Source organism: Ptychodera flava, chromosome 2 (genome assembly GCF_041260155.1).
Source record: "Ptychodera flava strain L36383 chromosome 2, AS_Pfla_20210202, whole genome shotgun sequence".
Taxonomy (NCBI): Eukaryota; Metazoa; Hemichordata; class Enteropneusta; family Ptychoderidae; genus Ptychodera; species Ptychodera flava.
This window is the reverse complement of record NC_091929.1, coordinates 10,994,800-11,008,739: the sequence shown is the minus strand read 5'-3', so window position 1 is coordinate 11,008,739 and position 13,940 is coordinate 10,994,800. Positions and strand designations below refer to the sequence as shown.

General features: G+C 36.9%; 2 protein-coding genes across 3 annotated transcripts; one reads left to right on the top strand and one right to left on the bottom strand.

The window, feature by feature from the left end:
- Window positions 1-152: 152 nt before the first annotated feature.
- Window positions 153-13,939, top strand: LOC139114318 (coiled-coil domain-containing protein 34-like). Its single transcript, XM_070675965.1, has 4 exons — window positions 153-696; window positions 3,688-4,018; window positions 9,678-9,885; window positions 11,052-13,939. Exons 1-4 carry the CDS (start codon window positions 443-445, stop codon window positions 11,252-11,254), a joined length of 996 nt encoding a protein of 331 aa, XP_070532066.1. The 5' UTR covers window positions 153-442; the 3' UTR covers window positions 11,255-13,939.
- Window positions 4,850-8,012, bottom strand: LOC139114309 (zinc finger protein 862-like). 2 transcript variants are annotated; one of them, XM_070675941.1, is made up of 3 exons: window positions 7,589-8,012; window positions 6,931-6,982; window positions 4,850-6,625 (listed from the first exon to the last, which is right to left on the bottom strand). In XM_070675941.1, the coding sequence occupies exon 3, from the start codon at window positions 6,581-6,583 to the stop codon at window positions 5,015-5,017; it is 1,569 nt and encodes a 522-aa protein (XP_070532042.1). In that variant the 5' UTR covers window positions 6,584-6,625; window positions 6,931-6,982; window positions 7,589-8,012; the 3' UTR covers window positions 4,850-5,014. The 2 variants fall into 2 exon arrangements, with proteins under 2 accessions (XP_070532042.1, XP_070532051.1); XM_070675950.1 differs by lacking the exon at window positions 7,589-8,012 and having other exon boundaries at window positions 6,931-7,459.
- Window position 13,940: the final 1 nt, after the last annotated feature.

The following is a 13,940-nucleotide window of genomic DNA, read 5'->3' as shown; positions in this document are numbered from 1 at the left end:
ACATATATAAATATTTGTCTGATTTAATTTAATTTCTTATCAAATTTTCACATTTTTATCCCGCGATGTGATAGGTGTAACAAAAATACCAATAAATCACGGCCTCGCTTCTTAACACTGAAACCTCGTTTGATTCTCACGAGAACTGAATGGGCGCCATTTTAAAATATTTCGTTTGATTCTGCCTCATTCATTGCCGCGCCGCAGCGCGCCTTGTTTTATGAACTCGTTTGTCGCCGTTATCATTAGAGTTGCACATCGCTAGATAAATTGAAGTGTTCTCAGGCTGTAAAGGAGTCAAGTGATCGGCTTCAGATTTGTGTTTCGCTAACGTGACAAGGTTTACGTCAAGTTCGACTTTCTGGCGGTCGTTGACAAGGGCCTGGAAGGACGCCAATTTGGTTGGCAACGGATTGTACGGTTGAAACCGCATACCAGATAAATGAAGATGGACGAACAACTTGATGGGCGTCCGCATTCAACGCCGAGCCCGAGCAAGACCAAGAGACGTTCGTCTGAAAGACGTCCCCGAGGAAAGTCGGCAGAGACCGAGGAAAGAAAGTCGCCCCGTTCGTATTCGCTGGATTCTACAGGCGAGTCGACAAAGTCGCTGTTATCCGTTTTGTCTCACAGCAGCGTGGAAAGCATTTCTTCAGGAAGCCTTACAGATGACGAAGCCGACAAAGCATCCGACAGGTAAACGGCAGTAATAACTCGGTCACCTTTCTTTCTACTTGCGTTTTAAATATCTAATCGCAATTTGGATGATTGACACTGCACTGGCTGGCAGTTTGTGAAGCATTTAAACGTTTTGTTTACACTATGCGCCAAGCAAAAGCAAAAGATACCAGTGGAGGCCGGACCGTGATTTGAGTAACCGCAAAGTGACTTCGTTTGAGCATGGAGGTAGTACCTCCATGGTTTGAGGCATATAGAAGATTCATTTTATATCAGTGTCTAGTTGTTCGGTGATAACTCTCCACGCTTGTTGTGTGGAATTTTTATTTTGCAAATTATACGTAACCCTCTACGTACATGTAAACATGTATTTCTCCAACTTGCAAGTATAAATTCTTATGTAGTCTGCAACTGACCTTTGTTAAATACCCAAATGTCATTTTGATGATACGCCCACTTTCCCTTCTCTATTACTATTTCTACTTTGGGTAGAAATCCTTAGATTGTAAATGTAGGTGTTCTCCAGAGTAATGGATACTTTAAAAGAAAACGATTTTTTGGCAGTAATTCTCTGTCTCAGACAGGGTACACGCCAAGAGAATGCTGGCAGCAGTCCAATTCTGTAACTGCCATCTCAACGACATGAGTGAACTACCTTTATTTGCTCAAGGACAGTTTAAATGAAACCTTCATGTATACATAACATGCCGTGTAAAAATCACAAGTTATTTTTTGATTCTATTATTTTAAAATCTGTGAATCTCTACTGTACATGTAAAGCTTCATGATTTAAACACGTTTGAATCTCCTGCATGTTAACTTTCTCAACAAAGTAAGATATACCAGACAAAATATGCTAAGATTTAGGGAGATATGTAAATAGTGTTGAACCCCGGTACCACTTTTATTATCCTCTAATACAACTACATATTATGAGGGGAACCCAAGAAACACGGCTGAGGAACGCTACAATAATTTATCAGGTACTGGCCATAACAAAACACAGTGCTTAACCTCAATAATCACCCGAACCAGTTGAACTTGTATCAGATAAAACATGAGGCTGAAAAGAGTCCAATATATTATATATATATGACATATTAGTGTTACCCCAAGATATATTGTGGTAGCTGGAACAAATGCCAATAGATTAAATAAACAATTTACTGTATTGCAGCTTTAACCGCAGACCCCTAATGTGGTTGAAACATTTTCTCGGTAATGTGTATCAGAAACTTGTACATCAAATCATTTTACATTACTCATCACATCATCTCTTGTGCAAGGTAGTGTCAGTACCGGTACAGCTTATTCATTGAACCCTGGGATATGCCAGTAATGTATACCCAGTGAAAGGCAAAGGTCCTATAACACACATAGAACAGAGACAGACTGAATTTCTAGATACACATATGGGTGGGCAAAGGGCAAAGTACAATGCAAAGGTTGTGTTTACAACAGAAGTTAAATAAATATCACTCTATTTAATATACAGTCATCTTTTAAGTGTCAAAGAGAACAATGGAATATAATTTATCTATAATTTTATCTCTATTGTGTAAATATATTTGCTTAGTCAAGTTCACAAGGTGACATTGACATTGAGAAGGAAAACAGTATAGGCAACAGAGCTCATACACGTACAACAACCCTGAAAGACGAATTGTGTACATCAAGTTTTCAATTTTAAAATCCTGAAAAAGTTCATTTATAACTTTTTCTTCAGTGCATGTACTTATCAACTGTACAATGTGCAAATTATTGAGTAAGAGTTGTCAGTACACCGCAAAATATACCGTTGAAATCTCATTAAAACATACTACATGTACTGGTAACTGAGTTTTAATATCAAAAATCCATAAAAAAACTTTACTTAGGGTTTTATGATATTCTTATTCAAGAATTTGGTGCAAAATAAATTGTACCAAAATTTGAATATCAAAAGATTGAGCAGTTGCCTGTGCAACTTCATGTAACTATACCAATATATCATACTAATGATGCTGTATGATAAACTTTTATCAATAGGAGTGTTATGGTACCAGTACTGGGATCTAAGCTATTAAATGATCAACAAAAGACTCTTCTTTTTCAATGAAAAACGATTTTATATGTCACCATACAAATGCCAACCAAGCTAGTGTAGTGTTTGTGTGATGGCCATTGGTACATATACAGATGACAACTGAACTTCAGTAGGGACCTGAATTTAATTTTCGATTACAGTGTGTGAGTAAACTAGTATATGAATGGTGAATGGAAATTGCCAAAAAGTCTGAAATTGACCCAGACAATTGTTAAATTTTTGTGTAGATCCTCCCTATATTTCTGGTATGATACATTTACATGTACTCCCAAACTTACAAGCACCATGCTCTTGTTTTCTCTCAAAGCCGTAAAACTTCATTTGACTCTGGAGTGACTGCAGCCTAGAAAAATAATGTTGAAGTTCAATCACTAAATTAGACCCTGTAGTGTATTGGGTATGAATGCCATTGGAGTGCATGTACACTTCATGCTTATATATACTATGCCATAGAGCTCAGTCTCATGGATGCTGGTCATACAGTGTACACCATCCTACATGTATGTAGCACAGCCTCAATGATGTATGTAGTTTTCTGAGGCTCGAGTCCTTTCACAGTAAAATAAGCTGCTTAGCAAATGGCTTCTACAGAAATAAGAACTCCGTACTAGATGTAAGTTTGGGGTATCATCCCAAAACTACTGAGAGATTCTAAAATGTAGGAGACTATAATCACAATTATCTTTCAGAGCAGAGTTACAATTGGAAAGTGGTTTCATCGTGATAAACTAATGAGGTCTGCGTTGTCAATTTGACCACAAATGTTACAGAATTGTCAAATTTGATCACAGTCCCTTTGTTTCATTAAAGAATGATCTTTCCAGAGAAAATAATACTAAAAGGTCCAAACATGTTGAGAAAATAAATAATGCCAAAATATCTTTATTCATACACTGATTTGGATTATTTATCTCCATCTATAGGACATTTGATAATGATGAGAAATCAGAAGGTACTGGTTCAACACATGATGAACTTTTGTCTCCATGGCAACTGTGGCTCATCCGTAAAGAAAAGGAGGAGAGGATACGCATCCGAAAGCAGCTCAGAGAAGAAGAGCGGAAAAGACAGGAGGAAGAAGAAAAAAAGAAAGCGAAGGAAGAGCTACTGGCAAGAGCTGATGAGAAATTCAGAGAATGGTCAGAAGAGAAAGATGTGCAGCAGAGAATTAGGAGCAGGAATCAGATGAGAAAAGAAAAGCTTAAAAAACAACTGAAGGAAGAAGAAAAGTGCAAAATTGAGGAAAAATCAAAGGTACCGTCTCTGATAGGTTTAATGTGCTAGACATTGTAATCTACAAAATTATGTAAACCATTGGATTGTGTAGTACCACAGGGTACAGGGGAAAGTCCCCTGCGGTGGGGAGGAAGGTGTTTTTTGTGCAACGGTTTACCTTATTACGGACAGTGGATTAGCAAGTTTGCAATGTTTTCGGAGCAATTACTGTGTTTCCTCTGGCTGCTGAAATATTTTAGCAAATTTAAGAATTGGGTTTTAAAACTTTTAGTAAATTTCAAAATTTATTAGTAAATGCAAAAGTTCCCCAAATAAAGCCATTACTGTTACAATGCAACTGTTAACTGCTTTTTTATCTTTGATTTATTATAATTAACATATATTGTTTTCAATTTAGTTTGGTTTTTTAAAACAGCACACAGACACACACTAGTCCATTTACAATGTTCTTTATTTTCATGGCAGTGCTATCTATCTCATGAGCTCATTAGTCCACCTCATTTAAATAGAAGTCACATTTTAGCAGCCTATCCAAACTTGAAAGGAGCTTCTCCAGAGTATTTGACAAATTCACACAAGAAGAGCAACCATCAGCAGCTGCAGAAGGCAAGTTTCTGTTTGAACTAACAATTCGCCTTTGTTTCATACTACACCACACTTGGAAAGATCTGCCAAAATTGAAATCCTCAATATTTCTCAGTGGTGGGGTTTCTAATGCGAGAGTCATCAAGTAGCTCACTGAAGAAACTTTGAGTCTAGCTCTGGAGTTTGTTTTGATTCGGTTATATCTGGAGAAGCCCCTTTCACAGTCAGCAGTATTTGTGGGAGAATCAATGCAATTTTTTACCAATCTTACAATATTTGGGTAAATTTCATGGCAACTTTGCCTCATTAACATACACCAGACATCCTGGAATGTCATTGATCTGTGGTTGTCAGATAAAACATGCTTCAACAAACCCCATTCTTCATGGAGTTCCCTAGGATTTATGATTGCAGGATAAGTTTTACCATTTACACTTTTATCCTTTCCATAGAAATTACACAGAATGGTGATTTCCTCTTCACCATATTCTTTGAATACAGGGGAAGAGGCTGGTGGCATTTGGCAAGGAACAAAATGCCAAAGGCCTTAATCAAGTCAACCTGTTCAAACCTGCTCTCAAGATTTGCTACTAAGTTATCAATGAACTTTCGCCTACTACTCTCAAATATTTTTCGTTTTTCTTGACTATCAAAGATAATGATACCATCTTCCCCTTCAGGCAATTCAACAACAAATTCATTCTGAAGGTTGTCAGAGATATTGTTACCAATAGTTTTTATGTAAAACTTACTCTGACCCTCTTTGTAAGGAATACTATCAATAAAGGTTTTAAGCCTGACACCAGGATTTTCTTTCATATCTGTCAAGACCCTACATACTGCATTCACACTACCACATACAAGGCTGAAATCAGTAGTGCTTCTTTGGAACTGCAAACTCAGTTTAGCAATATGTGATAGAACATCACCCATTAGGTGTAATGTTCCCATAAATTCATAGGTAGACACTATTTTCAGCAGTCCTATTGCTGCTGACTCACCACTGTCAGCATCACTAGCCAAACAAATCATCATTGCCCTCAGATTAGCTATCACAGCTTCCACAGAGCCAGTCACTGACAGCCAACGAGTATCACATGGCCGAACAAACAACCTTGCTTGCTGACCTAAAATGCCAAATATGTTTCTGAGCCTGGCTTTGTGTTTTGTTGAATAATGGAAGTAGTTAAAAATCTGAACAAGATGTTGCTCAAATTTGTCAATCAACTTTACACTGTGGGCGGCCTGTGCAGACGCAAGAGCTAATCTGTGGGCACAACAATGAATGGCAATGAGAAATGGATTGACTTCTTTTTGAAGTCGAGTTGCTACACCCTTGTGTTTGCCTGTCATGACAGAGGCACCGTCTGTCCCGGCACTATACATATTTTTTATATCAACCCCCTTGCTTTGTAGCACATTGATGAGGGAGTTAAAAATATCATCTGAGGTACAACCCTCAAGACCTACAACTTCAAAGTAACGAACAACAACTTTTGCATTTACCAAGTATCGCAAATATATTATGAGAGTCTTGTCCATTCCAACATCTGACATTTCATCAATCAGTACTGCAAAACAACATGAATCATTTACTTCATTTACTATTTGCTCATCAACGACAACTTTCATTGCTTGTTGGAAAGCCTGCACTGAGTCTGAATGTTCATAATTTGTATGTCTGTCTACTCTAAGCCCTTTTAATACATCACATCCCTGACTTAAGCAAAGAAAGTTTAAATCTGATAGTTCAGCATTCGGATGGTCCTTCTTTGCCATATAGTACACGTTTTTCATCGCAGCACAGATGCAGTTCTCCTCCTTCTTGTAAGTAGCTGTAACAGCTTGAGTGAACATGGGTTTGTATACCATGGATTCACAAGATGCAAGATGATCTTTTATTTTGGTGTGTTTCCTACAATTGTCTTTAGTGATGTAGTAACACCCTGAGGTGAAGGTATTTGACTTTCCACTCTGAAGACACCATTTACATAGCATGACACACCTTTCTCTGTCATAATCCAACCATGGAAAGGTTGCCTGAAACAAAACAAAAAATGATTTCAGCATCTCAAACTATGTACATATACATTTACAATACAGGTGAGGAGCATCTAAACTACTATGCCAGGAATTACAGATAGCAAATTACAACAGAACTGGTGTACAGGAGTTAGATTATTTAACAAGGAAACAATTCAGTTTGACCACTGCATTACTACATTAGCTAGCATTACCACCACCAAGATTGTTACAAGTTGAAACTAGCATACATTAGACTACTACAGCATTCATGCAAAGCAATTTAGTAACTTGACACACCACAAAGAAAATTCAGTATTTACCCTTCAACAAGTCCGGATGGACTAGAATCACAAATGTAAACACACTGACTCACTGGAATAAAAAAATTGAAATTAGAAATTATGCATGGAATCATGCTTGTTCCTTTGCTGAAGTTTATTGTGAAATAAATCCAATACTTATTAATTTAATAAAGGCACATTTTCCGATATGCATTTTGGCTGCAAATGCAATGAGTATAGCTCCGATTGATAACCTTGTGCGAGACAGTGCCATCACAAGGCAAATGCCCAATCAATCTCCCGGTGCGGATTTCATCGATATCCCCCAATTAACCACTGGTACTATTTGAAAACTTCCCGATCGCGTCCCAAGAATATAAATATCTGTGACCCAACATTTTCGATTCCAATCAGAATAACAGTAAAATCTAGCAAATTTCCACGAGATTCAACCTTGACTATCGTGACAACATAATAATAAATACATAATACACAAAAACATTCTCCGATTGAAATTCACAAGTCATCGCATCGGCGATCGCGGGTACTCAACACGCCGCCGCTACGCGAGATCTGTGTGTTGCAACATAGACCCTAAAAACGTTTTTAGGGTCTATGGTTGCAACCAGATTCTGGTTGTGACACACAGGCCCGGCGTTGCGTCGTGTCAAGTGACTGTGTGGGATATTAAACTGACCTTCCATGTTTCGTTGAAGGCAGCTTTTGTCCTGTCAATTTTCTTCTGGTCGCACTCTTTACTGTTTTTCTGCTTCTTTTCTTCGGTTACGTTGCTCTGTTCTACATTTGACATTGCCACTTTGCTTTGAGAAAATCCAAAACGAAAGAGGCCATCGCCTGCTTCACACGGACGTTTGCTCGCCATTTTGAATATGGTCGAGTTATGCTGACTTTGTTTGGATATATACTATTGGTCAGTAACTATCCCAGTATGGAAGATACACCAATCACAGGCCGTGTTTTACAAATGTAAAAATACGTAGCACGTGTTTTTATTGAAAGAATTGTTTTGAAGCTGGGGGGCCTTCTAGCTCCTTATCGATGTTAAACATGTCCGTAGAATGAGGTTGAATACCATGATTCATGAATACGATCGAAATATCGCTGCTGGATAGAATCGTATATTTACGAACTACCGATGAAAAAAATTCGTAAAAGTCCTTAAATGATCGTATTTTACTAAAAAACGAGCGGCAGCGGAAAGACAGAAGATTACAGTGGTGCATACACAAGTTGGAGAGGAGATAAGGACTTGTTGGTAATATATAAAGCAGTCAGACGGTGTGTAGTGGAACTCTTTATTTGAAATATCACAGACAAAATTAATAGAATCAAATAAGGTAAATCGTTGCACAAAAAACACCTTCCTCTCCACCCCAGGGGACTTTCCCCTGTACCCTGTGGTAGTACACTACATTTTGAAGATGTTTGATCTCCTTGTTATACTATTGTAGATCTGAAAGATACTACATGTAGCTCTCCACATATAATGACAAATTTGCTCCATTTGGTCTCAGTGTAGTACAATGCAACCCCAATGTACGTATCATTGAAACATAATGTTCCAAATTCACATTGTACCATGTAAGAATGTCATTTCTAAAATTGTTCCAGATGTTCAGATTCAGGAAATATTGCCAGTGTTTTAAGGTACACAGTACTGTAGATTTCCCATAATTCATTATTATTTGTATCCTCAGAGATTCCTCAGAGAAGTCTACCATGTCTCCCATGCGTAGACAAATTCATAGACTAGTTGTAAAAAATCTGAAAACGTACTTTTAAGCAAACCATTCTTATCAATTCTCATTTTAAGTGATTTGGAAAATTATGCATGATTAAGCGAGGAGATAACATTTTGTAAAATTTTGAACTGATTGTGTCTTCAGCCAATACAGAATAATGTGATGGAAAGTAGGGAGACTAGTTGCACCTGTTTTATGAAATAAAAGGATTTGATTTTTTCCAGTGGAAATGACAAAAGAAATCTTTTCACGCCAGGTTTTCTCGGAGAGTGACTCCTTCAGTTCCTCATAACTCGATGGCCAAAAGTATGGCATTTGTAGTACCTACAGAATGTGGCTTTTATAGTTGTTTAATGGTTATTTGGAATCTTTGACTGAAATATCCAAGTTACATGTACTAGATATTATTTAACAATTATTCTGATGCTTTACATTATTCCTTATGCAGAACTGAAAAAGATATCAGAAAAGTAACCTTAAATTATACAAATCAAAAAGAACTTTGGGTAATTTCTTCAAGCACTGTGAGGTAGTTCACATCTCAAAAAACAAGACTTAAAAATCTTTTGCTCAAGCTTTTTTTTAACCATTTTCTTTTAAAATCAATAAAAATTGATTGTCACTGTCATCATTTACCAATATTTGAAATTCAAAATGGCCACTATCTCCTTGTTATCTCTACGGGGGAAAAAATCCTGATTTTCACAAAACTAAGCCATTGAAAACTTCACTTCATATAGCTTCAGAATGAGCCCCTGCAATGGTAGGCCAAAAGAATATTGTAAAAGTGAGAGAGTCTGAAAATCTGTACCCAAGGTGCATTTATACCTTAATATTTACCACATAGCAAATTTTCAGCAATTTTGCACTCTTGTAGGAGAGCAATAGAGCAAAGAGCATATCCTTTTAGCTAAATTTTACATACCGATTTGTAAGATTTGTAGAGTGACTTGCAAATTATGTTTGATGTGTGAATTTTAGGAGAGAAATTTCTTAGCGCTGTCCTGTTGAATTTGCTTCCAGGAAAAATTTGAAGAGTGGATTAACAAGAAGAAAGAGCAGGAGAAGGAGAGAAAACAGAAGGAAAAAGAAGAAGAGGCAAGGAAGGAACAGGAAAAAGAAGAAAAGAAGAAGAAAGCTGAAGGAAAATACAAGGAATGGAAAGAGAAGGCAGCTAGTCGTCCAAAACCACAGAAAAGTAGTTTTGGCTATACAGGCGGTACTCTGACAGGTAATTGTGTATTCACACTCTGTGTGTTTCCAGAGAGTGTGGCTAGGGACTGTGTGTACTTGCCAAAGTCAGAGAACACAGCTAGGGACTGTGCGTGTTTGCCAAAGTCAGAGATCACAACTAGGGGTTATGACTTTGAAAGATCAGTGTGTCATCTTCATCCTCAGCTTTAAATGACCTTTGTAGCTGGTGCTGAAAATGACGCTACTCAGCATCATCTTCACTGTCATGTCTGAAGAATACTGATGCCTCTCTACCCGATGAAGGATAAATGATGAAATTTGCCCAAAACTTTCAGAATTGTTTGTTGATTAGTAAAAATTGGTTTGCATGTAATATTTTATCAGGAGCATATTTTCAGTGATATAGTACATTTTTAGACTAGCTTTCACATCTGCTAGTGTTTTTGCTAAGGTTTTGGAATATTGGTAAATGATTGAGGAACCCTTGTAACATTTCTGCTGTCCCCAAATCTGATTGCATTGATATACCAAGGGGAACGCCGGTAAAATGACTGGGGAACCGTGGTAACATTTACCAGGGTACTGGCCTTAACAAAAACACTGCCTACATGTATTTCCATCTGACAGAGTTGGGAATAGTCAAATCTGACGCCAGTGAAGCTGACGCTGCAGCAACATACTCAGAATCATTTCTCCTGACTTCTGAAGATGAGGATGAAGCTAACTTTATGCTTGTCAATCAGTAACATATCTACTTTCGCCAGACATTGCATTGATATACCGGTACCAGTTGGACTTGAATAAAAATGACAGTATTTCATGTGCTGGCTCACTGACATTACAAAAAACACTGACCTAATACCACAGCTACAAACCCGAGTAGGTATCTGAACAGCATCAATGTATAATTTCTTTCATCACAAAACATTAAGAAATCATTGATTTCTTGCATGCAGACTTTTCTGTAACTGAATTTCAGTTGTATTTTGCTGTAGATCTCTGAAAACACATTTGTTGGGGATAAGGAATGTTATTGAGTATGTCATTTCAGACACAGCTCCAATAAAAGTACTTCTGTTTTGGACTATGACTATGTTTACTTACCAAAAGAAAGCTAGTATAATTACTGAGAATCCAAGAAAAGATATTAGTGACCAGCTCATCACTCTAATTTTTTTATGTGTGTGTTGTCATGACTTTCAGGTTACTATGACTCGGCAGCATACCCGATTCCAAACTACTACAACCCAGTGCCATGGCAACCAATCGCAGTTCCAAAAACAAAACCAGCAAAGGTGAAAAAAGGCCGAAAAAAGAAAGATGAACCGGTCATAGTATCACCGCCGATGCTGTTCAAAGCAAGAAGTCAGAAAGAAAACCTGACTATTTGGGGAAGACCAAGGTAGAAACTGCAAAGAGCTGGAACTTAAAAATGTGAAGGACTGCATGAATATGAATATGTATCTGTAGATAGCTGATCCATCATGCTATCCCAGAATGCAACTAATTTCCTGTCAAAGTTCTGGTATTTCTCAACCTTCAAAGTCTAGAGTGCAGCAAGTTTGTATACAATGCAAGGTCGCAGTAGTTTTGATAAAATTCCTGGATGTATCAACTTTACTGGCAATGTATGTGAAATTATGTCACAAAATATCTGATTCTGAAGTTGCATATAACCCATTAAAGTCACTTCTGTCTGTGTAGAATACGGTGGGAGTTGTGCTGCATCGCCAGTATCAAGTGATGCAATGCAGTCACTTTTCTTCAGAGTGTTGTTTGATTTGTATATTCATACATATGATGCATGCTGTGTAAAACACTCTAAAAAGTACCAAGATTAACCCTTTTCCCCTCCATATTCCCAGTGTAGGGGTTCAACACTACCATAGAAACCAGCAGGATTAGGTCAAACAGGGTTGAAACAGGGATCAAACCTCAGGGCATGAACAGAAAAGACAGACTCTATGATACATATTGCATCTATGATGTAGTCCATTACTGCCTGAAAAGTGATCACATTCATATCACAAAGTCTTTACAGCAATACTTGGCTTCAAGGTCACTGTAAAGATTGACCGATGCATTCTGGGATAGCACATACAAATTCAACACCCTCATGATAATTCAGCTTGAACTCGTGTGCTGACGAAAAAGACAACTCCCCTTCGTGAAGTTTTTTTATCGCTTTCAGAGTTCCTTTCAAAGTTGAATTACTTTGGTGCCGATAAATTGTACATTGTCTATAAATTTCAAGACTGCAGGTTTTAGATTTCGTTCCGCTCACTGCTTTAACCTGTTCACCCCCTTTCACTGTAAAAGGTCCACAATCACCATTGATAACAATAGGTTTGGGCCAAACCATGGGGGTGAATGGGTTAAATCATTTTATGATATTATATATGTATCAAAAGGGGTTCACAATAAACCAGTTTTTCTATGCTGTAGTAGAATTGCTTGATATGTTGTGAATTTGCAAAGTCTGTCATTACTGTACATGTACTTGCCTGAAGAAATTTAAAACTGCATGTCTAATAATCTAATGAAACCACTTGTAGTTTATCTTTCATCCTTGAGCATTTCAAAATATCCACAATTTGTTGTTGGTTAGCACCAAAAGCTACATACTTCAAATCAGCAGCATACTGTAATATTAATATTCATTTGTACTTGATTCTTCTCACTGCTTATTGTAGTTTTGAGCGTCAAGCAATTTTCGTTTGTCTGTTTTCATAGTGAAACCACATACACCAAATGCTTTTGAACAGTCAAACTACTGTATGTAATATGTCAGGATTTGAATGGCATCAAACTACCGCTGTCGGTATTAACAATAGTAATTGTACTTAAATTTCTGTTTGTTTTGGAAAGACAGGTATTTTTTAAAAGGGACAAAACTGTATTTTTAAATAAAAGATTGACAATTTTTTATTCTGGAAAACAAGAACATTCGGTTCTTTCCCTAAAGGATGTTGAAAAACATTAAATATTTGCCTTCATTTTTTTGCAGTTCCCCTTTTTTCTGCCCAGTCTTGCTTTGATTTTTGTGTTCTGTTTTTTTCCCCTTCAATCAGCTTTGTTTTCTTTCTCTCCACTTGCATTTGTTTGTTTGTTTGTTTGTGTTGTTATTTGCTCTGTCTGTCTGTATTTTTGAAGTCAGTCAAAAAACAAAAAAGTTCCCTTTAAAGCAATGGCTTGTGAACAATATGCAGTGTGGTCATTGACAACTGAATTCCAGTCTGATCTGAAATTAAGGTAGAATGTGCCTCGGGGGAGATATACAGACTCTCAAATTTTTACAATTCTTTTCTGATCCACCACTTATAAGGGCTCATTTCACAGCTCTTGGAGTAAGCAAAATTTCACCATCCTAGTTTTTCAAAATTCGAAAATTAATTTTTCTCCACAGAGTTAACAAAGAGATGGTGGCCATTTTGAATTTCAAATCTTGGGTAATTGTTTCTGTTGTACCAAATTTTGCTCGGTGATCCTTGATTTTTATTCTTGATTTGAAAGAGTATGGTTGAAACATTCCTTGAGGAAAGTTTGAGTAAAAGTTTAAGTCTCTCACTTTGGAGGCGCATACTACCTTAAGTTGTCAATATAACAGTGAACATTACATACATGCTGTCTGTGTGGTCAACATGAACAACATGCATTTCTGTGTGATTTCAGAAGTGGAGCATGAAACTGTATTTTCAAACAGAACAAAGTTATTTCATAAACTTAATCAAAAGTTACTGCTTATTTAGCTTTATATCAGCATATGAATACCTAATGATTTGGATGAGAAATTATTTGAGATACTAAAAATTTTATAATACAGATCTTCAGAGCGGCAAGTTTTTTCGATACTTCCCTTTCAGTTTTTGCTTGGAAGGTATATATATGTAACATGGTAAGTTTTCAAACTTCAGTGACTTATGCAATAATTCATCAGTAACTCTTTATAATGTAAATGACAAATATAATTTACTAGTGCAGTACCAAATCCTTTTTGTAAATTTTAATTGAAGTATCTATGATCAAAATCAGTGCAATAGCATTTTTTTCTTAACAAGTAGTTGTCAATAAAATTATCTTTTTTAAAATAAC